This window comes from Colias philodice, chromosome 16, assembly GCF_061535455.1.
Source record: "Colias philodice isolate Cphi_HAF_F1 chromosome 16, ilColPhil1 Martin Lab GWU primary, whole genome shotgun sequence".
Lineage (NCBI taxonomy): Eukaryota > Metazoa > Arthropoda > Insecta > Lepidoptera > Pieridae > Colias > Colias philodice.
This window is the reverse complement of record NC_143101.1, coordinates 4,018,577-4,043,384: the sequence shown is the minus strand read 5'-3', so window position 1 is coordinate 4,043,384 and position 24,808 is coordinate 4,018,577. Positions and strand designations below refer to the sequence as shown.

Sequence of the window (24,808 nt, the reverse complement as noted above, 5' to 3'; positions counted from 1 at the left end):
CAAATTATTGTTTATAGATTAAAACAAAAAAATATGTAGTGATTAATAGGAGAAATAAAACACCACCTTCGTGGCTTCGCCTGACCCTTGATATCCGTATTGACGTTTCAAATAAAATTACCTACCTATAGAGGCTAGAACAAGTAGAGAGATAGAGAACTATAACTATCGTTATTTATGACAAGATCATAGGATCTTCTTAAATAATGGAAACCAGTTTAGTTCCTCTTTTTCAACCTCGAGTAAGCCAAATAAAGACGTTGTTTATATTTGTATTTCAAATATTAATTACACAAAGTAATAATAATTAATTACACTATGTACTTTCCATTAATTAAGAGTGGACATAGTAATTCTAAAATATCGTATATCTGCTTGAGCCTAGGATAGACTTTTTCTATGAATTTACAATTTTTTTTCAAGTGGAGGCAAATCTAACAATTCAAAGCATACTAAAAACAAAGTCGCTTTCTCTGTCCCTTTGTCCCTTTCTATGCTTAAATCTTTAAGACTACGCAACTGATTTTGATGCGGTTTTTTTAATAGATAGAGTGATTTAAGAGAAAGGTTTTAGTATATAATTTATTAGGGTATAGACAATATGGGCGAAGCCGCGGGCGGTAACTAGCTTACCGCCCGCGGCAAACATCCCTGATGAGACGATTTACTATAATATGTTACATAGATGTTGAAATAGATAGGTATAGACATATAGATTTGATATGATATATGGATATGGACTATGGAGAAAGGGTGTACAAAAAAGACAACGGAATTATCGGAACACTAGATTTAATTTAATTTAATACTTTATGATGTACTCGAAGATGTATTTATACTATAACAATTAGTGTTTCTTCGTTGCGATTTTATGTGGATTCCGCTTACAGCCGACTCTGAAAAAAAGAATATTTATTTTAAAAGAACGAAACATTAACTTTCTTATACGTAAGTAGGTACCTTCTTATAAATCAAATATTCGTGGTCATATGTGCGTTACCACAGAAAATACAAAAGAAAACATACACGAATTATAAGACTATCCAACGTTTTTTATAATCTTTATACTCTTTTATATTGCCTCAGCAATTAACAGCTTTAGAAATGAGTTTAATTAACGTCTAAAATAACACAGTGCTGAATTTTTTGACATAGGATGTTTCACAAAGGTCTTAGACGGGCCTTGTAAAATTAAAAAAGTATTTTTTTTTTCGAAAAAGATCTATTTTTTTTTCAAATTTCAAATTTACCTCTGCTCCGACATGGATAGCCAACATAAGGTCGTATTCGTGAGCTCCAACATATATTTGTGCGCGGCCATCATTTCCGACTGTCACAGTTTTGCCGCGGCAAGAATTGTTCACTTTACTTCCAGATATCACATCGCAATATCTACCCGCTGGGAGACCAGTCTAAAAGAATTAATAACTTTTCTTTAGTCTTAATATCGATTGATTTTTGCGAGGATAAAAACTATTTGTTTTCACATGCAAAATGAACTTTGAATTGTTTAAACTGTTTGTAGAAATTATCCACGCTGTTGGATTTTTTTTGCAAAACAAAAATTGCATTGAAAACCAAAATGTTTTTTTTTTGTTTTTAAAAATGTCTTCAGGACTGTCGTATGAATATTAATTAAAACTTTGTCAAAGTTGAATTAAAAAAAAAACTCAGAAAAGGAGGAAAATTCGTTACACGCTCATTTAACAACATCCTATAATTATTTAGATTTTATGAATTCTAACCTGCAAGCTCTGATTCAAATCCCAGATCTCATTATTGAATGCAATAAAGGCTCTATTGCCTCTACTGAATGCGATTTGATTGCTGCCGTTGTCCCACCAATTACTAACGCCAGTGTTGCCAGCTATATTCCTGAAAGCTACCATTTCGTAGATCTGGCGCCAACGGTGTTGGCAAACCCAGCCGTTGCCGCATGTACCATCCTGGAAAAAGTAATTTCATACAGTAATCTCTGAAAAATGTGTAAATTTTGTATTGTTATTATGATAACAGAGGATCGCAGTTTTTAATAATGTAGGTACATATAACAGACGAACATGTTTTTCGTGGAAAGAAAGGTATTTATCACAGAAATTAGATCATTATTTTCACCGATTCCAATTATACTTACTGAATTAATTGAGGGAGATATGATATTGCCATTCCTATCCATTGGCGGTCCAACTTCAGAGTCCCAGAACGCGAAACTGCTCATAATTTGCGGTTCTCCATACGGATGGGCTAGCAAGAACGCAATAGCACCCTTATATTGGCGTGGTTCCTTGTAGGTTAGAATGCCCCCACCGCCGCCATGACCTCTTTCATTATCGTGGTTATCAATGAAAGTTAGAGCGTCACCGCTGTTTAAAAGGCCCCAACCTGTCCCCCAGGTTCTTAGCCATCTCAATTGGTCGTTTCCTCTAAAAGAATTGCTCAATGCCATTCCTGCTTTGAATTCTGTCACCGCTGCTAATGGAGTATATTCATCACGGCTTATAGCTTCGCCTCCATAGTCAATGACTTCTTGGTAGATGTATGGACGAGCGTTTTGTGGGAAACCGTGGGCGGTATTGAGGTTGTGAAGACGATTGTAAATGATACGTAAATCTTCTGGCCACATATGTTTTGCTGCGTCTATTCTGTAATATATGAATAAGGTTTATTTTACCTTTATAATATTAAATGGAAAAATCTATATGTGTAGGTACTACGGTGAATAAGTTACCTAAATCCAGCAACACCTAAATCAATCAGTTTATTCATGAAATTCACAATCATATTTCTCACATGTTCATTGGATTGGTCCAAATCTTTCAGTCCGACTAGTTCACAATTACGGACCTGAAAAGCATATTACTAAAAATAATCCAAGGAATTGATTGAAAAATTATAGAATGTGCAAATAAAATGTATTACATATATGCTATCATCTAAGTTAGTACGCCTTTGTAGAAGCAACGAATGTGTTTTAACTTTTTACATCAATCTTGACAGATTATTTTCTTCTTCTTCTATTTCTTATATAGAAATTCCCGCCCATTCTTTAAATTTAGTTTCAAAGCCTTACCCTCCAAGCATTGTTAACATAATCGGATCCATCGATAACACAGTTTGGCCAGTTGAAATGTTCCCGCCTGTACGGTACAGCGGGGTAATACCAGTCTTTGAACACGGCTGTGTTGCCAGCTGTTCCTACGTTTTCTGGAGGCTCGCCTGTCATGTGGTTAATCACTGCATCTACGTAAACTCTGCGAATGTAAAAAAATACAATAATCACGTGGTTTACTTAACAAAAATTGTCAACTTGATTAGGTAATAGGCTTGTAATAGGTATATAAGTTTTTCAAATTTCCAATAAACGAGACAGACGTGTTAGTCCTATTTATTTGCTATCTAAGATCAATACGAAGAATCGTGCATACCGTACTCCAGCATTATTGCATCGCCTCAACATATCAGCGAACTGCCTTTCGTTGCCTGACCGTGTGACGAGCACGTAAGACAACGGTTGGTACCGCTCCCACCAGGGACGGTCGGCATGCCATATCACTACATTCTCGTTAGGGGGTGATATCTGTCAATAATATTAAAAATTTATAATGAATAAATCGCGTTTAAAATCCGTTAAAGTCTTTAATTTCTGTAAATGATATCAATAAGTAGGTATTATAACTGTCGATAATTCATTTGAGATTTCGCTACTTTAATCGGAGCATGCAAGTGTGACATTTTTGGATAAAAATACTTTAGATAAAAATTAATTATATTTATACCTTATTTATACTATAACTTAGTAACTACGAACTGTAGTATTTTATTTAAAAATATGTAACTACACTAAGTATGTAGATTACCTATTTATTGATGATACTACTTTCCGAATCGGTCGTAATAATTGAAAAAATATTTCTATGATGATTTGATTGACAATAATAGAAGCTTAATAGAAGTTGAATTCATTATTTTTTTTATAACTATGAATAAAACAATTGAATGAAAATTTTTACTTACTTGTATGCCGCCGAATCCTTTGGGTCCTAGGAACCGTTCACATTCCGCAGCTATGTCATCCCACTTCCATTCAAAAAGGTGGACATTGACGGACCTCCCACTGGCATAGTAGGGGTTTTTATAAGCACTTGTGAGTGCTATAAGTGGTAGCAGGACTGCTACAATTTCTTTTATCTGCGAAATAGTGTAGGTATGTTGTGTGCTCTTAATTCTACTTGGTACGTGAATGAGACCGACCTATGTATGGCTATAACTGCTAGAGATAAATAAGGTATACCTACATAAGTATACGATACTTCTAGTTATTATTCCCGGTGTTTGTTTATTTGATGACGACGACTTTGAAGATGTACCTACATCTTTATAATATTAGTATAGATACCTATCTATACTAATATTATAAAGCTGAAGAGTTTGTTTGTTTGTTTGTTTGAACGCGCTAATCTCGGGAACTACTGATCCGATTTGAAAAATTTTTTCGGTGTTAGATAGCTAATTTATCGAGGAAGGCTATAGGCTATATATCATCACGCTACGACCAACAGGAGAGGAGCCACGGGGGTGAAACCGCGCAGAGCAGCTAGTAAAATATAATATTTCAAAAAGGTAGGTACAACTGTACTTTTGTTAGTAGTTTTTTGTTTCATGATTTTCCTAAAAATGTTATATTTTATTTATAGTTCACTCACCGTCATTTCCAACGACCTCCCAGGACTAATTAATGATATTCAGATTAAAATTTATAAGAATATGTTGATAAATAATAATAAGGTTAATTTCCTATCTTTTTAAATTTTATCATAATTAAGTGATAATCCTTGTTTATTGTATACAAAATATATGTAGGTATTTAATGTATCAAACAATGGTTATCAGTAATACCAATTCTAAATATTATATAACTTTCTTTTAGAGTTCCTTACCAAAAGAGTAAACGGGGCCCCATTTATTAAGATTTCGCTGTTTGTCCGTCCTCCTGTTACCTGGCTGTATCTTATGAAACGTAATATGTACATAGTTAGATATTTTAAAACATCAGTGATGATGTATTTCTTATAAATTCAAGTTCAAATAAGTTCATATAAAAACTAGCTGTCCCGGCAAACGTTGTTCTGCCTTCGGTATTCTTATTACTTAGGGGTATGGGTCCCCCCGGCTTCGCCCGTGGTGTATGTTCATGTTTTCTGTCCATAAGAACCATCCTTGTACTTCAAGGAATATTATTATAAAAATAATTATCGAAATCGGTTCAGCCGTTCTCGAGTTTTGCGCTTAGGTACCTACTTATTATACAGAAGATATAGATAGAAGAGATACAACATAGGGCACCTGTAACAATAATAAAACAAGATATAAATATATTTGGATTTATGCAGATTTTAAATATTAATAACACTTAATTTCGTTAAAAATAATAATATTGTATAACACTTAATTTCGAAAAAGGAAAAACTTTACAGTGAGCGTAGGGCACAGATTAGACGGGGAGATTCGAGTTCGGTAAACGAAACACAAGAAAATTACTAAACGATTAAAACATGTTAAATATTATTAATACAATATTGTAAGCAATCAAAAGGTCTCCAAAAAAATTTTACGGAATCCCTGGTGTTTCGACGCCGACTCGCACTTAACCGATTCTTTTAGATTTTTCCAGAAGTTGTGATACGCAAATACGGAAATAGAATACCTATAATATGAATTCGTATCAACAAAGCAAACGTCGTATTGAAGTCACAATGTAAAATATTATAATATTATCATAATTACGATTTAAGTATCCGTCGCCGCAAGATTGTAAAAACCGTGAGATGTAACTCGTAGATATAACTCGTTAAATTGTAACCCGTAGCAAATAAGTTCAATACATATATTTTGCTAGCAATTTAACATAAATACTGTTTCGTTTAACACTATATTTCGATTCTTTCAGTAATGTATTCTGTTGAGAATTATTTACCCAAACGTTCGCCCGGTTGATAGAGCCACGCTTTGCGTTTGGTTTTTAAAGCGAACTTAACGGTAAACCATCATATCCAATTTCCCTACATAAACGTTTCACTCGGATGGATTTATATAATAATTTACAGAAAAAAATGAATTAAAATAACAAAAACATAAAAAAACATGATATTATGAACATTTATTTATGTGGATACTCTGTGGATAAGATAATAAGATTTTATACTGTAGCAACATTACACTTGACATTTGAATTTCTTGCCATTTGCCAAATGTCATTTGACGGATACTTGTCTTGCTGAATGCTAGCTAAAGCAGCGCTCGCGTTTGGAAATTAAAATTTTTTCCGTGATCGGTGATAATTCCTCATACGTGAATCAAGACAAACAGTGATTAGCATTATAAAATATTAAATACATCAGTGAAATAAGTTGTATCTTGTAACTTTAGTCTGTTCTCTGTCTTAATGCAATTTGTTTTGTATGACAATAAAATATTATATTGAAGTGCGTGTGTAAATTCCTCACCAAAACAAACAAATAATTGCATTCAGAATTTATTAAGAATATTATTTCAAAATGGGAGTAAAATTTTATGCTATTTTTGCATTTTTATGTGCTGTTCCGATAATTTACGCTTGTAATGAGGCTATTTGTGCCAGCGTTGTCTCAAAATGTATGTTAACTCAATCTTGTAAGTGTGATCTAAAGGATTGTACGTGTTGCAAGGATTGTTTCAACTGTCTCAGTTACTTGTACAGTGAATGCTGCAGTTGTGTTGGTAAGTAAAAACTTTATAAAGTAACAATTTTCACAGAAGATTATCTATAGTATATTTTTCATTCATGGCTATTTTGTTTACACTACATATTAGTGGCCAAATTATTACAAAAAAAATGATTATTTCCTTAAGTTTAAAATTTTTAAAAACTAAACAATAAGTAAAGTAATAAATATACAATTTATTTCTTTTAGACATGTGCCCGAAACCGAATGATACACAAACAGAGCTTTCCAAATCATCTTACGTAGAAGAGTTATCAGACAATGTACCTGATCTCTTTGCTGCTCTGACTAGTGATGTGGACCCTCAACAGAGGTGGTTGTCCATCACATATCCAGTGGACATTGATATATCTGCTTATAGACCAGCATCGGAGAAACAACTTGTTTACCATCTTCGTAAGTATTAATACATTTAATATTAAAATCGAAGTACTTATTACTAAGTATTTTTGTAATCTATTGATTTATAGCATTAAACATTTTAAAAGTATGGATGTTTGTATGGAAGTTATAATAAAGTGGTATTCTAACTTTAATTAAAACTCATGAGAAATCAAATCTCTTTGAAAAATGTGTATTATGCTATCTATTTTCCTGTGTCAAGGTTTAAAATTCAAGTCATTATACATATGCAATAATATTAAATAGGCATCAGCTTGTATAATTAAAACAATTTTGATTAAAAGACCCCGATGTTGATTTACAGAACAACAAATAATTGTTAATTTTTGAGAAACAAACTCAAAAGCAATAGAACATTTTACCTACATATTTTAGCATTACAAAAAATGTTTAGTAGATCTAGATTGTGGAATGAAGCAATTTTTATTTTTAACAATATAAATTTAAGTAGGTATATAATTAATTTAATCTTCTTATATATAAAATTCTCGTGTCACAATGTTGGAATGTGGACCGATTCTCATGAAATTTTCTGTGCATATCGGGTAAGTCTGAGAATCGGCCAACATCTATTTTTCATATGTGCCACGGGCGAAGCCGGGGCGGACCGCTAGTCTTATATATAAAATTCTCGTGTCACAATGTTAGTCTGCATACTCCTCCGAAACGGGTGGACCGATTCTCATGAAATTTTCTGTGCATATCGGGTAAGTCTGAGAATCGGCCAACATCTATTTTTCATATGTACCACGGGCGAAGCCGGGGCGGACCGCTAGTATAATATAAATTTATAACAATAAAACTAGCTGTCAATATTTTTAATATATTCCTAAAGGTAAACCACCATTATAATAATTTTCTCACAGTCATTAATAACCAATTTTATCTACCCATTAATATTTCTCAGAACATCAGACCCCTACTGAGTTAGCAATGAGTCATCTAACCTGGAATGCTACCTGCTCCTGTGATTCAAGCTTTATTTTTAAACCACCTTTGTCAATGAAATACTTTGTTTCTTATCAATACTGTTATGTTTAACAGTTTGTGGATGAAATTCTTTGAAATAATGTTAAGTACATGGATTGTAATCTCTTTTAAAAGTAACGGTAATTAATGTTTGGTAGCTGGAATTCAGTATCATTTGTATGTTGTTATGTATTATGATATACTGATATGAAATGTTACTTTAATGTATATTTAAACAAATTGCATTTAAACAAATTCAAATTTGAGATGTACAATTGTACAATGTACAACATACTACTAAAAAGCATTTTAAAGCATAAATTAAAGAATTATCGCGTCATGTTTGTTTCGCTGGCTCGCCGTTCGTTTGCTCGTTTTCTACAGTATATATTTTATTCTTGACAACAATTATAGAAATCATAGAAAAAAATCAGTCACAATTTTTTTATTCTTAGCAGGCCTTATAATTTTTTACAATTTTTTTTTTTTCAATATTTGTCTATAGAAAGCGTGGAACAAGAGTCGGAGCCGGTAAGCCGTGACATAGTGACGTTCAACTGCACCGTGGCTTTTCTCTCGCAGTGCATGTCGTGTGACAAGTGCCGGGCGTCCTGTAGATCCATGGGGTCTAATAGCTTCAGGTATTCTATTATCAATGTGATGAAAAATCATGTATTTGAAAGAAAGAATATGATTAAATATTTATATAGCTTATTGTTCTAGTTCATAAACTAAATCAAACGTGCTATATATCATCAAAATCTATTCTGTGCATTTCACAAGTGCATTTCAAGAGTTATTATTTATTAAATTACACCAATAAATTCGCCTTTATAAGTTTATAGTACTAGTAGTACACGCTGAAGATGCCAGGTGTCATAATGTCTCCAATTTTTCCTCAAAAACATTGGTTGTATCACGATTGTTCCTAAAAGTAAACTTATTTTTATATATTTCTGTCATAAATAACTAATCCTTATAAGATTTGATACACACGATAAAAGTAAATATGTGGCGTAAAAAGTCACAAAATAATATTTAAAAAAATGTGTGCGTGTACTAGTGTACACACGTAAGAAGTGAAACTTCTTTATGACATTATTTTTCAAAAAATAATTTACTATATGCAACTTTACAGAAATACGTCGAATCACGCGTGGTAGGGATAAGAAAAAGATGGCACGTAACGGAAAAATGTCACGCGTAACGAAAAAATGTTACACTAAATTTTTTTCCAACCCCGATAAAGAAGTTTCACTTCAAAAAATGTAAAAAATTTGCTTATCAGAAAAAAAATCCTTACAAAACCTAATTACTCCCATACAAATTTCAGATGGTTCCACGACGGTTGCTGCGAGTGCGTGGGCGACAAGTGTTTATACTACGGGATCAATGAGAGCAGGTAATGTTACAGATTCGCGGTATTGTGTTGTATGGCGGATCGAAATAGCTTTGATGTTTGTGGGTATGAGTACTAGTAGGTTGTAACTTGTAACCTATTTAGTTTATTGATGGATTTGAAATAACGTGATCATGTATCGTTGTAATACATGTTGTACCTTTCGTTTTGATTAGAGAGATGTGTACAATAATAAGAAGCTTTTAAAACTTATTAATCTTATTTTATAAAGTTTATTAAAGTGAAACTTTTATTACATCGTCTCAAACTTTTTGGTCTGTGTAGCGCATGTCGCGTGACGGTCGGCTGCCGAGTAGGTATAAAGCAGTGTTCGGAACCGTACGATAAATTATCGTACAAATACGATAATTTTGTGCCTAAGTTTCACTTTTACGGTGGTTTCATAAAACCTCACAACATTTTTATTTAGTGCTTTGCTTCACCTTATTTGAGAATTAATGATACATCTAAACTTTCTTCCCATAGTATAATGATAAATACATACATGTTGAATAAAATGTAAGAACGAATTAGCTAGTGAAATACCAAAAAATATCGAAAATATATTGTGAACTCCGCTCGTATTTTTAATTAAAGCTTCGACTAGCGCTTAATAAGAAACGTCTAACCAAAATAGTCAACAGTAACTTCTATAGAATATTATATTATCTCTGACTTTCCCAAAATCAACATGCATAAAGATAGTTTAAATGTCGAGAAAATGTTTAGATAACTTAAGAGCTTACACAAATCAGATGTCATCTTGTTTACACGTTATATATGGAATATAAAACAGGCACCTGCGCACGCGCACAAGGCCGTTGCGTCATATTATAATATATACTATAATGTATAAATCATACAAACTGCGGGATAGATATCGCATGTCGCACAGGTGTGCTATTTATTCAAAACTGTATTATTTAATTTTTATTTATGCGGCAATTTTAAAGTTGGTATTAAGTTTCATAGATCATGAATATTAAAGGAAAAATTAATGACCTATAGAATAGAATACAACATTTGAATCAATAATTTTTATGTATGTATGTATGTATGTACATATTTCGCAATAAAAGGTAGCCTATGTCCTTTCTCGGGTATCAAAATATCTCCATACCAAATTTCATGCAAATTGGTTCAGTAGTTTAGGCGTGATTGAGTAACAGACAGACAGACAGAGTTACTTTCGCATTTATAATATTATATATTATAAGTAAGGATTAAATAAAATCGAAGATAGTAACGGTGTCATCGTGACACGAAGCTATTAAAACATGAAAATAATATTAATGCATTGTTTTTTTTTTACAATTATTGCTTATATATGCAAATATCCTAGAAACTATTAGTTTTTGCCTGCAGGTTCACATGTACATAATGTTAGCTGGTGATGTGAAAACATATTGCCACACACTATTTCACTTGCATATGCAAGTAATATGCAATGAAAGTCTGGTATTTAATTACTTTGATCCAAATTATTCACATTAATTTTAACATACATAATAAGATAGAAGTAAAAAGTTAATCTCGTATTTATAATATTAGTGTCTTATCTATTGGGGATTTTTGTGTCGTTTGAAATAGGCCTACTTGTATCTTTCCAAATAAATATTACGTAAAAGAGATACAACTCTGCTGAAATAAATTATCAAACCATTTTTAAAAGTCACTTACTATATACTTATTTTACTATATTTTCTGTTTTTCAGGTGCCTAGCATGTCCAGGTGGAAAGGAAACCCCTGATTCCGTAATCGACGACGATTTAAGTTACGACGACTTAGATTACGGTGAAGAAGTCGATGCCCAGTCAGTGTAAACTTAGAATAACTTTAACTTAGTACCATAGTCGTCAAATAGGTGTTATATGTGTCAATGAAGGATAGAATCGAAGTGCGAGTGGGATGGCGAGTTGTAAAATGTTGGTGTGTGAGCGAGATGGCGTGCTGTCAAATTCAAATTACGTTTTTTATTGGCACAGGTTATATTTGATAATGTGTTGCTAACTTTAATTTCGATAATCACCATTCGAATTTTGTTTATAATATAAATTGCTTTAAATTTCTGTATGTGGAACTTAAATTTTTAAAAGACATAAACTTTGTTTACATTCGAAGAGAAAAATGCATATCTAATGTTGATTTTTTTATGAATATGGCGCCCTATTGCCGACTATGGTACCTACATAATTTTTACTTTATTCTCTCAAAACCAGTCCATATGATAAGTACCTATTTATAATATTTTTGCCGTAAACTTTTATATTCACTTTTAATGTATCTAGTGATTTAATTTTACAATTGTTTTACAAAGTATTTTGATTTTTGGAAGATAAAAGTGTTTTGAATAAATGAAAATTTCCGTCCTCGAATGAAATATTTATGTATTATGTAGTTTTAAGCTTATTAATATAATGTTTTCAGCCAGTGAACATTAATTTAATTGATAATAAATAAATAAAGAATCTCAAAAAATGAGAATTTTTTTAGTTTATAATATGTCTTGATTTATTCTTTATATTATACAAGTAAAATACTCTTCTATTGGCTTTAAATCAACGATCACATTACCAACTAAGATTTTGATATATATTTTTTTTTTATATTTTAAGACTCGACATTTTAGATTATTAAATTAACGGAACAAAAAATCTGTTTTTGTAGTGTATTCATTATATTGAAGATTTGAGTCTTAATAGTTTAAAAATAGAAAGCTGCCATTTGTCCATGTAATAATAAGTAATAGTATAATTAAGAAGATTTCAGTTGATAACGCATCACAAATTAAAAGTAGTAAGAAAAGGTAACCTTTGCAAGGAAATACGTATGTTTGATATTTTTTATTACTACTACAATGTATAGACAATAATTCGTCTTTAAGTTTATGATTTACATATACTCTCTCTTAGATCTAATTATAATTGATATAGCTTTTATTTCGTGTTTTCTTTACAAAAAATATGTTATGTCCATTCATTTTTTTATTTGAGGATATCAGTACAATTAAATAAGAAAAAAAAAATTTGATTTCTTCTTTCATTTAATATGAAAGAAGAAATATATTTTTAAGATATTATAATTTTGGTGACTATGTATCTATTCTTAAATATTCTATTTTTGCAGTAGTTTTTAAGTATTATCCAATTTTGATTATTCATTAATTTGAATTTCTCATATGTGCCAAACATTATTGACTGTACAAAAGTTTGCCATTATTTAAAGTTGAAAGAAATTAAGAATATTTAAAATTGTATTGCCATTTTTAATAATTAAGTGCCTTATTATTTATAAGTTTACATTTTGATGTATTTTTGTAATTTTTCGTGACAAATAAACGAGTATTGTATACAATTTATTTGTTTTATTTTTATTGTATACTTATGTGTTAATCGAATTGTTATCTAGTATTATACACAAACCATACACAAACACACATGCATAAAATGTTAATTTATTAAATCAATAAATATCGAAATACATAAGACCAATAGACAACAGTTATAATGTTCTAATCATGTTCTAATAAATAAATAAAAATAACATGTTCTGTCTACTAGAACCTAGGCATCGAAGACATTACATACTCAATGTATGTCAAATCATTTGTATCTTTGTAAAGACACGCTCTTGTTTGTTAGTTCTAACACAATAACATAAAAACGGATGTGGTTTAACGGTTTTAGTAAATAAAACATAGAATGTCTTTTTACAAATCTATACTAATATTAGCTGAAGAGTTTGATAGTTTGTTTGAACGCGCTAATTTCAGGAACTACAGGTCCGATTTGAAAAATTTTTTCGGTGTTAGATAGCCCATTTATCGAGGAAGGCTATACATCATCACGCTACCGCGGAGCGCAGCTAGTAAAATATATTCTGGTTTAAACCCTGACTATAAAGTTATGCAAAAAATAAAAAAACGCAGAGACGTTGTCTGACAAATGAATATAACATCCCGTTTTCGCCTGAGGGAAATTAACGCATAAAATGTTAGCGTTCACTCAATGATGTCGTATCATTCATACAGACAGAATTAAAAACAGCAGCAGTATAGCCTCTACCATGCAGGATTAAGCAATAGCAGTTTTGAAATGGTCAAGTAATTTTTAATATCGATTGTGTAGTTTTTGAGTTATTATAGATATCTTAAGAAACAAAACACCAAATCTTCCATCTTTGTAGCATCAATTAGTTTAAATTTAAGTATAAATCATGGACAGTATGTAATTTAAGTTAAGGTCCACCAAAACAAAAACTGCAATAAAATTATGTATATTATTATAAATACATAGTCATAAATTATAATATACTAGCTGACCCGACATCCGTTGTCCTGTCTGCGCAAATTGGCAATCCCGTGAAATTTAAAATAGCCGTTAAGTTTTCGCATTTTTTTTGTGAGTTGAGGTTTTCTTTTATAAAACCCTTCTCCTGACAATAGCGAAGCATTAAAATAAAAATTATCAAAATCGGTCCAGCTGTTCACGCGTGATGCCGTGACAAAGGGAAATAGGGTGGTACTATTGTCCGTGAAATTAAATGAGAGAAAAGCGAGTCACGATGAGTCGATGTTTCTTATCAGTTAAAATTATGTTTTTTACCTTAATTTATTTAATTTTCAAAAATATATACCTGCAAAAATACTACTATCGTTGTTTTTAGTCAGTAGCAGCTGTCAATCCTATCAGAAGGTAATCTATCAAATATTAATTGAAATTATTTTTTGTGGGTGTGATTGTACTAATTGGATATTATAATAATCACCATTTGTCAGTAACTTAAGATTCTTTATCTCTATGGCAGTCACAAAAACGCAAAATTTATAAGATAAGACTGTAATAGATATTTTCACTAATGCTATCTAAATAAAGTGCGTTACATAAAAATGTTCAATACCTACCTATTATTTACTATGTACCTACTATAAAAAATACTTTTATGATACGACCTTAATGAGAAAGATTACAGTCATTACATATCTATTTATATTTTTATCGGGACGATCAATCAATAGATTAAACAATTATTATGGTTTCTAAATATACATTTCACTACCTACTTATTAAAACTCCAAAATACATTTTGGAGTTTTTTTTGTATTTATATTTATATATTTTTTGTAAATCCATGTGTGTGAAATACCTACATCATTTTTAATCTTAAAAATTTATCGCCAAATGTGTTGATAGGCGTAAATCTCAAATTAGGATCTACGAATATTCGAATATCTACTACCTAGGTATATAATAAGTTACACGAGCCTTCATAATTAAAAAAAGTAACTTAGAAAAAAGCTATGAATAATTTAGAAATAATCTTTATTTTTAATATATGAATTACCTACACAAAATTACTAATAACATAAAATTATCCATCGGAAAATTCATAACAAACATACATCTTGTTCTGAGCGACCTTGTAACCATGACTCGACCCAGAAATACGTTGTAAAAAATAATACCTGAGGTTTATTATTTCTTCTACACAAATTATATTTTTTATACAATAGGTATAACATAAACAATATTGTAGGATCATATTGTAAAAACTAGACAAATGGTACTTAGTTACTATTTTTTATAATTATTAAAAAATTCAAATAACAGTATCCTTGAATAATAATATTATCTAATTAACTCTGATTTATTAAACAGGAATGGTTTTCGTATTGCGGTTATTGTATTGGGTCTCATCAAAAATCGTGTATCCGGAAATCCGGTGAACTCTACAAAATAAATTACCTATAACTTATTGACTCTACATGTATAATTAATATTCAACGAAAAACTCAAGTATTTAACTCTATCTTACAGCTTACTTTTGGGAAAATAAATAAAAGAAGGGACCGAAATAAAGTAATGGATTTAAATCAGGATCACCCTCCTTCTTAGATCATTACTTAATGATCTAAGCCCTCCTTGTAATATTTATTGAAATCTCAAAAAAATTAGGTCATCGACAAAATGTATTTTCGTATTTTGTGGATCGGAAATGAAATGACAAGGCAATTTGCGCAAAGGCCAAAGATAGTCGTTTAAAAAGGTATTTTTTTTTTCTTTGAGTGGCTCTACTATCTTCATACTCCATATTGATATAAAACATTTCGTTAAAAGTGTGACATCAAGCCGTCTAGCGCCAAAAGTTATTTATATGGACATTTATATGAATATACGTTTAGTTAAGCAATCGAATAGATATGAACTACGCGTGTATACGATATCGCAGTATTTAGACCCTCTAATTGAAGTCGTAACTGATAAATATGTAAATATCACACCCAGTGTTATACCCAATATCAAAAAAGCACATGTGATATAGAGGCGGTGTTGTCAGTGGAACTGCATTCACGGTGTATTATTTATAGTGAAGACTGAAGAATCAGCTGTGCGCGACTCGCTTCGAGTTTGTGAGCGACGCGCACGCCGTGGCTACGCGCGTACGTACATAGCGATCGTCCTCAATACGGCATTCATTCTACCATTACCGACTGGTAAACCCTTCGATAGAACTACAAAGTGCTGGGTACAATTGGATTTGAGAATTGTGTTATAGCATGCCCACTCTGTGATTGGAAATTGAACCCAAAGTTAAGTGAATAAGTGTCAAAATGAGGAGCGATCTGATGGCGCCTAGCGAGCTGGAGGGGTCCGACTACCTCCTCTCCTCGACCATTAGACTTGAGGACAGCTTTCTGCAAATACTCGGTACGTACCTACGTACGGAAGTGACAAGCCCAAATATTACTGTTTCAAATTATCGCTGATTATCTTATTTTTCATAGGTGAAAGTAAGTAAAGTCTTAATGATTGAAATTAATTTTGCAAGTATTAAAGTATATTTGTCTGTCTATACGGGTTATTTTAACCTGTAGGTACAGTTTTAACTTGTGCACGCGAAAATAAGCGTCAAACGAATTAATAATTCATAGGTAATGCCTTGATAATTACGTGATGATTTATTTTGAAATTGTTCATAAATTTATTATTTTATTTATTGCACTTAGGTATTATACTATCTATATCAAGGGCCGCCTAAGTAACACATATTTAAAACATGTGAAAGGACTTTACCAAATTCGGCGTAGGTTAAAAGTCAAAACTTACAACATATTAAAACCAGACTTATTAAAAAAACCACCTTGAAAAATATGTATTGCTAAATACCACGTTAATGAAAATCATGACGAAGCAAATTATTACGATGCATTTTGTGTGAAAACGTTACCTAAGTAGGTATTAAACTTAAATTATATATCTACGTGGTTACACGTTACTACAGTAAAATTAAACTAGTTTTATACTCATACTCACTAGTTATGTATTTACACTCAAGGTTATTTTTTAAAAGATTTGTTTTTTCTTAAAACAGAAAAAAAAACATTTGTTCGTTGTGCGACGACAAGTTTAGAAGTAAGTACTCTGTGGTAAGTACGTATGTAACTACGATTCTCAAATTCAATAAACAAATGATTTAATTCACACCATAAGTTATACCCACTGATCGCATAGTGAATTCCTATTTCCCATATACAACTGTTTTTTGCTGTAAAGTGGTAACAGATAAACAACTTGTTTAAAAACATATTTAACATTACTCTACAGTCAACGTTTTCTTTTAAAACAACAATGCACAATGTACCTACATAATATCTGCAATACACAATAAAGATAAATATTGTATATTATAATATGCATGTAATCGAACACAATATCTCTGTAAATCCTGTCGAATAATCCAGTTAGATTATCCAAGAACCGATAAATATAATTCAACCAAAATTCAACACGTTTTATGTAAGTTCTAGTTACTTAATGTATTTTTATATTAATAAAAAAGCAGCCAGGTCATCTGATAATGTACATTTTGCAATTTCATCATACTTAACAAAAATTAAATCTCTAATGTGACATTTGGTACCTAACATAGTTTACCTACTTTTGAAGAATGATAATAAAATTTGTTTCAATTAACATACTTATTATTAACTCTACGTGTCTCTACGTAATCTATAATATCTATTATAGTTTTCTAGATAAATGGACTATTCAAATTTCAACTTAAAAAAAAATCAATTCGATCAAGCAGTTCGTGAGGAACAAACAGTTCAGATATTTTTCTTATACATAGATTAGTTAGAAGTAATTATTAACTTATTAACTACCTCTCACTACTTATTTAAAATCGTGCGTTCCTTTTTACCCCCAATTATCTTAAATCAATAAATACGTTAGTAGTAACCACGGACATGTATCAAGATAGACTAAGCGAGTGTATGTACTTCCCGTGTCCAAACTAAGATTATGAAACTTACTTGACGCTGGCCTACACTCAGTCCGCGCTTGCAGTTCGCCAAGGAAAGACGTGAAGCTGAATAAAGTAAAATGCCGAATTACGCCGTTATAAACTGTAGAAACTCCACAGCTGTGAGTGGCCGAGTTAGCAGAGATGTTTCCTTCCACCGGTAAGTAATTTTCTAATCAGAATATGCACTATTTATTTTAAAATCAAATAAAGAATATCTGTGGAAAACGATCGTGACAAACACGGATACCAAATCATACGAAATGATTCGGAATACATTGCGGCTTTTACTTGGCACGGTAAAGATCGAGTCGTATGATAACAAGCAATGTATAGCGTCTTCTCATTTTTCTGTTCTCATTTTTCTGTCCAATTTTGTGGTTAGTGATGTTCATTTGATGCAACAGTTCTCGATTCTAATCGATTTTATAATCGAACAGAAAAATGATAATTTGAAGGAGCAATTTTTCAGAAAAAAAGGCATAGATTTTTTTTGTCAAAACTCCTTATTGCTTAGACTATGTTTGTTTTTTCAGTTTTCCAAGTAACCCGAACATAAAAGAAAAATGGATTGATGCAACGGGACATAAAGATTGATTGATTGACAGTTTCATTACTTTCTTTCGATGGCCTCTCTAGTACGTAGTACACGGTAACTCAATGGGCATATGTAAGAAAAAGCTAAAACACATTAGTTTACTTGTTAGAATATTAAAAGGTTTATAAATTTATTTTATCATTCCTCTGTCTATGGTAATTATCATTTTTCTGTCTTGAATCGATTTAGTAATCGATTACGATTCATTTATTTAATTACCTCTTAGACATAGATCTAGTTTGATCTGATTTCTTTCGATTTACTTCGATGGGATAGGACGATACTAGTATCGCCGCGCGAGTGGCGTCCTAATCGATTTAGCGTAAAATGAAATTACCATCACTAAAAAGCGCTCGTGACGTCATAACGCGTCAAGGTCAGTACAAAAAATATGACACGCTTGGTTTTCATACAGATCGCGGTACTTGCGTAGTCTATCTATGTCTGTGGTAGTAACTTATTATAATTAAACAAAATTTAGAAAATAGTAGGTAAGTATTTAATATATTCTATTTCGCTAATTAATTATTCAATGTAGAGTCGCCGGGCCGGTTTTTATAAATACGATAACTCAAGAAAATGTACGCTAATATGTTTACTAGACTGTTATCAACATAGATAAGTCCCAAGGCAACAACAATTTACGGAATTATTGCATACAATAATACTTATTTTTAAATATCCTAGACTCTAGAGCAAACTCGTAAGAATATTTTGCGACTAGAGTGCCCACTTCAGCGGCGTCAAACAATTATTATGTTTTTCACTCGGGAATACGTAATGCAGTTTTCTACAGATAAAATAATTTTCGGAATTGTTTCAGTAATTTCAAAGATTCGAATCACACCAGTATTTGTGTTACAGCCTCCCTATATTTTAGGTAAAGTTTGTACATACGGTTTATACTGTGGTTTGTTGGTAGTTATAAACTCTTGATTTATTTTAAAAATGATCTTAACAACTTTAAACCAAAAGTATCAGAGGATCTTAACAGTATAAAGCTACATTATTCCAAAGGTATATTCTCATGAGTTTTTATCCCGGCTCATTGAATCTTCATTGAATGGAGCATCTAGGTACCTAATAATTAATATGTACCTAATAATAATTTAATTCACTGTGCATCATAAAACATCTAAGAAATTAATTCAAAATTATAATATTATGCGACCACGACCCGTGGAAGGTAATAATAACCTGGGCTTATATATCTGGTTTAATTGCCGTAAACCTGTCCATTCATTTAAGAGCAGAATAAACATACAGATACTCATTATTAGATGTTATTAGCTTAGAACTTGTAGATGTTGAGTTATAAGTTGTGGAATGTGCATTGTAAAGATTTAGATAGGGAGGTAGGTATAAAACTACATTGTAAATATTCTAAAAATAAATCTGCATCGGAATATTTTAAGGATACTAACCTTGAACTTAAAACTATTTAAAGATTTCCGGTTGAGTAACAGTTTTCTTCTGTAAATTGAATAGCAAATGGTATAAAGCCCATATTTATAAATTTAAAAATTAATATCACATAGAAATCAAAAGAAATAAAGCACGTAGTACATATTTATTTACTTTAAATACAAAATTAGGAAGGTCATTCACTGACGCTATTCACTAAAAAACTCCTATGAATTAATCTCTACCTAATTTTATGGTTAAACATTTTATTCAAAGGAAAGCTTTTATATTTTAAAGTAGTCTGAATAGCATGTTAAAATATGTTCAATAATAATTGTATGTAGGTATTACTTGTACAATATGTAATGGTTTTGCCGTTTTGGTATTAAAATGTGCAGTTGTAAGGTCAACTTGGCATACAAAGATTTATCGGCCTTAGTCGTACCACAGACTAATAATACATAATATACTACGGTCGTACCATGGACCAATATAATATCAGAGACTAATAATTTTATATAGTAAGTACGTATGCAAATAATATTATGTACTTACTTCATTATTTACGTATACAGGTACATATTATATTTCATTTTTCTTAAATAAAACAGAAAGGTTATTGAAATAATTCAATCTAATAAAATAATTAATTGATACCTTGTGATATAAGATACATCTGAGATACACTATCTTTATAATTATGATTACTTAAATATAAAATGATACAATGTTGCCATGTGAAAGCAATTGCAAGTACGACTGCCAAGTCGGAAAGTAGCCAAACAAGTTCAAGCTTGGAAATTAATAAATAGTATTGCTATAATAAATGCATAAAATGCATTTTGCAACCATATGTAACATTATTGGAATATCTCAATATCTGATAGGATATTTGAAGACACATACCTAGTTAAAATAGTGCATTATATGGCAAGGGAAATTTTGTGAAACACATGCATATATTCCAATTTGGATTTGGAAAATTCTATGAATGTTGAACAATACAATTCTATTTCATATTATCTTGCCATGTAAATATTTTGTAGAAGGGTTATAAATACAGTAGCTTGATGAAAATAGAAAATAATTAGGTCTAGGTGACTTGTATCTTTAAAAATGTACGCATCGCCAATTTTTGATAAAGGTAATGGAATAACGAAATTTATATTAATTTTAAAATTGCGCATGTATAAATTTAAATATAAGACAACTGTGTATAAGATCTCTGATAAGGTGTAAATTTTGTTAAGCTCCTTATAAATCCGGATATTCCGTGCGGCAAAACGTGTTGAATGCATTACAACTTAGCTAAAGCACAGAATAATAACTAGTAGCTAGGCTAAAGGTAGATCAAACTAATATGTTACAAGATAAAAATTGGGTGAAAATAATAAATAAAAATAGGAAATAAATTGAAGGTATCAAGTAAAGGTGTCAAGAGAATGCATGAGCGACAGTCGGCCCATATAGGTAGGTTCATATCATTCCATAATATAATATTATGATATGACCATAATATATGAAAGTATTGTCGAGCGAACTGTAGTACCTACACGCAAGCGAAGCCGGGAGCGAAAGCTAGTGTCATAGACTCATAGAGCAAGGCTGTTTGAATATACGACATATACGTTAAAATGAAATGCAATGTTATACCGAGAGTCAAGACACAAGTACACGCACGTTCTAAGGATTTTAATGAATAATTGCTTGCAATTAGACGTTACGTTGTTTATACTAGATAGACTAGAATGCTATTTACAATGTAGTCTCTAGATATGATTGTTGGCTGTTGCATATTAAAATTATTTCAAGATAAATTCAAAATTTTACTATGCTACGCTGTGTTTTATTAACGACTATGTCCACATGAATGTAGTCTTTTATTCTTTTATTATATTCCTCAAAAAACTTTACTAACTGGATTTTACAAGTTAAAGCAGGCTACTGGATCGTACACCTATATTCTCTTAGCTCTACCACGCTCTACATTATTAAAGTAGGTACATATACGAAACGTATAAAAGACGACTCTATCGACAATTTTATTGAATCTTTGCATACAAATTACAAAGGGAAGAGAAATGACAACTGTAACATTTCTAGCAATTCTAGCATTATGATTTTTGCTAGAGGAATTGCAAAAGTATGATTCTCCTATTTTATAGGCATCTAAATTGTAGCGGTTTTAGACTTATATTATTTTGTTGTATTCAAAACATATACCTGTTTACATCTCTATTATAATATCCAATAATTGTTGACACAATAAATATTAATGATTCATACACTAATTATTTAGTGTTTATTTATATCTAGGGTTATCTTTATTTATCCGGATCATAACTTATAAATTCCTAACCTTTTTGCTTTGAGGGTTGACTCTACAAATATTTATTATTAAATACACGTGTACAAATTATTTTTTACGAAAATCAATACAGATAGTAATCATGATTCATGGTTAGATTAATTCAAGATTAGTGCTATTATCTTTACTTTACAGTCCTTTTATTATCTTTACAGTCCATCTACAATTACTATTTTTCGTATCAATTGTAAAATATTTTCATAGTATTCAATACAATGTGACATAATACTATTCCACGTATCTAAATAATATAGGTAATACGATTATTCTAGTTAAATACCTAGTACTTTTCCACTAGACTGGATAGTGGATACTATAGTTGTCGCGCTGCACTGTGGACATCAACATTTTCGCTGAGTCATATTGTGGTCATATTCTTGTATCCCGTTTATCCAGATTTAACAGCTTATAATCATCAAATAAATTAATCTATAAAGCTTATTGGCATTAGCAATTAATTGGAACTTTAATGGTAGTAGAAAATTGCGTTATCCTAAAAATACTTTGTTTACATTAGTATTAAAAACGATAAACAGTTTGAATCCGGGTCAATGCGCGATCAAGCCCCTTATCTACAAACGCTTCATAACGACATTATCTAAGTGACTCATAGTATAGCATTCAGGGAATTATATAAAACACCGTAGTTATTTATATTACCTACTAGCAGTCCGCCCCGGCTTCGCCCGTGGTACATATTTACGTTTTCTCTACGTAAGAACTATCCTCGTACTTCAAGGAATATAATAAAAAAAGAATTAACGAAATCGGTTCAGCCGTTCTCAAGTTATGCGCTTACCAACACATTTTGGGATTCATTTTTAGGGTTCCGTAGCCAAAATGGCAAAAACGGAACCCTTATAGTTTCGTCATGTCCGTCTGTCCGTCTGTCCGTCTGTCCGTCTGTCACAGCCGATTTACTCGGAAACTATAAGTACTACAGTGATGAAATTTGATGGGAATATGTGTTGTATGAACCGCTACAAAAATATGACACTAAATAGTAAAAAAAAGAATTGGGGGTGGGGCCCCCCATACATGTAACTGAGGGATGAAATTTTTTTTTTCGATGTACATACCCGTGTGGGGTATCAATGGAAAGGTCTTTTAAAATGATATAAAGTTTTCTAAAAAACATTTTTCTTAAAGTGAACGGTTTTTGAGATATCAGCTCTCAAAGTCGTAAAAAGTATGTCCCCCCCCCTCTATTTTTATAACTACGGGGTATAAAATTCTAAAAAAAATAGAGGTGATGCATGCTAATTAACTCTTTCAACGATTTTTGGTTTGATCAAAGTATCTCTTATAGTTTTTGAGATAGGTTGATTTAACTGTAATTTATTATATTTGCTGCTACGGAACCCTTTGTGCGCGAGCCCGACTCGCACTTGGCCGGTTTTTATATTATAGATTATTTTTATCTGATAACCACATTTGGATGTTTCTATCAAATACCTCAAAGACCAAACTATCGGCTACCTATATTTATTAATACATTTATTAAAACTGTAATAATTGCACTCATTGCACTCATGCTACATGCTACGCCTACACATAATAATTATAAAATTATAAGTAAGTTAATGAAGAATATCTCAAGATAAATTATTTAATAGCCATATGAATTGCATTTAAAAAATTGAATGACATCGGTTTTGTATATAGACCGGGAGATACTGACACAAAATTTCGAGTCATTTGTAACAGGATGGCGGTTCTACAGGGGTCTTAGTACGCAATGACAAAAAGAAAAATGATGGTGTGAACGCTGGTACCGGTGGGTTAGTCGCGTGGGCGTTAGTCGAACTCGTCGGAAAAATAGCGAAAGTCAAACGATTTGTAACACAAAAATTTTAGAATTTACCGATAGCCCATAAAAAAGAAGTAGGCGGTAGTGTCATGCCATACTTTTCCGGTATGACTTACAGCCCGCCATACCGACGCGAATGTGTTGATTTAAAAAAAACAATTACAACGGGTCACCATGAAATTTGACTTTGATTGCAAAGCATTAAATTTGGTAGTTTAGGTCGTAATTAGACGGAAAAAAAATATATGGCATGAAAAACTTTGCTTTTGTGCTTAGAAGACTGATTGAACGAAATTTTTAAAAATCTCGAATTTTAATTTTTGATTGAAAATATAACTATTGAAATAAAAATGTTTATTATTTTTATTAAGTTTTACTATCAAATTAGCTTACAGAAAAGTGGGAAATAACTTAAAAGTGCACACTTTTAATTTTTCTTTTATGTTCATAGCTACTTTCTCTCAATAAACCCCAAATATAGTCGCCCATCATGTTTTCATTGTATTGGCCTTGATAGCGTTGTTCAAAATTCATGATGTTCTGATGGAAACGTTCTCCTTGCTCTTCGGAATAGGCTCCCATATTGTTTTTAAATTTATCCAAATGAGCATGCAGCATATGTACTTTTAATGACATCTTGCAGCCCATGGCCTTAAAATTTGTAATTTGTAATTTGCCTTACCTTCCAAACACCTTTTACAATAACTACAAGCAACATGTGGAGCCCATGGCTTATCTTGATTCCGTACAGGACAGTAAAAATATGCTTCATAGGCTTCACAGAGAACGTGA

At 31.4% G+C, this 24,808-nt stretch overlaps 3 protein-coding genes across 3 annotated transcripts in view; 2 read left to right on the top strand and 1 right to left on the bottom strand.

Moving 5' to 3' along the window:
• Positions 1–775: 775 nt before the first annotated feature.
• LOC149481584 (alpha-amylase A-like) lies at positions 776–5,353 on the bottom strand. Its single transcript, XM_089704887.1, has 9 exons — positions 4,938–5,353; positions 4,015–4,188; positions 3,426–3,577; positions 3,071–3,251; positions 2,729–2,844; positions 2,135–2,642; positions 1,746–1,946; positions 1,251–1,412; positions 776–896 (listed from the first exon to the last, which is right to left on the bottom strand). The coding sequence occupies exons 1-9, from the start codon at positions 5,028–5,030 to the stop codon at positions 885–887; spliced, it is 1,599 nt and encodes a 532-aa protein (XP_089561013.1). The 5' UTR covers positions 5,031–5,353; the 3' UTR covers positions 776–884.
• An 896-nt stretch (positions 5,354–6,249) lies between these two features.
• cv (twisted gastrulation BMP signaling modulator crossveinless) lies at positions 6,250–12,535 on the top strand. The gene is made up of 6 exons (XM_089704891.1): positions 6,250–6,438; positions 6,485–6,756; positions 6,951–7,157; positions 8,638–8,773; positions 9,466–9,534; positions 11,247–12,535. The coding sequence occupies exons 2-6, from the start codon at positions 6,555–6,557 to the stop codon at positions 11,353–11,355; spliced, it is 723 nt and encodes a 240-aa protein (XP_089561017.1). The 5' UTR covers positions 6,250–6,438; positions 6,485–6,554; the 3' UTR covers positions 11,356–12,535.
• Positions 12,536–15,912: 3,377 nt separating this feature from the next.
• Positions 15,913–24,808, top strand: part of LOC149481581 (transcription factor HNF-4 homolog) — a 50,714-nt gene continuing 41,818 nt past the window's right edge. Inside the window, exon 1 of the mRNA XM_089705392.1 lies at positions 15,913–16,239. Within this exon, the coding sequence (XP_089561518.1) occupies positions 16,143–16,239 (97 nt within the window). The 5' untranslated portion in view covers positions 15,913–16,142. The remainder of the gene's footprint in view (positions 16,240–24,808) is intronic.

Excerpts from the sequence above, each read along its gene's own strand:
- LOC149481584 (XM_089704887.1), bottom strand. The coding sequence starts at position 5,030 with ATGTACATATTACGTTTCATAAGATACAGCCAGGTAACAGGAGGACGG. Across the intron at positions 3,578-4,014 it reads AAGGATTCGGCGGCATACAA|ATATCACCCCCTAACGAGAA; the intron begins GTAAGTAAAAAT and ends TATTATTGACAG. Across the intron at positions 1,413-1,745 it reads ATTTGAATCAGAGCTTGCAG|ACTGGTCTCCCAGCGGGTAG; the intron begins GTTAGAATTCAT and ends TAATTCTTTTAG.
- cv (XM_089704891.1), top strand. The coding sequence starts at position 6,555 with ATGGGAGTAAAATTTTATGCTATTTTTGCATTTTTATGTGCTGTTCCG. Across the intron at positions 7,158-8,637 it reads ACAACTTGTTTACCATCTTC|AAAGCGTGGAACAAGAGTCG; the intron begins GTAAGTATTAAT and ends ATTTGTCTATAG. Across the intron at positions 8,774-9,465 it reads ATGGGGTCTAATAGCTTCAG|ATGGTTCCACGACGGTTGCT; the intron begins GTATTCTATTAT and ends TACAAATTTCAG.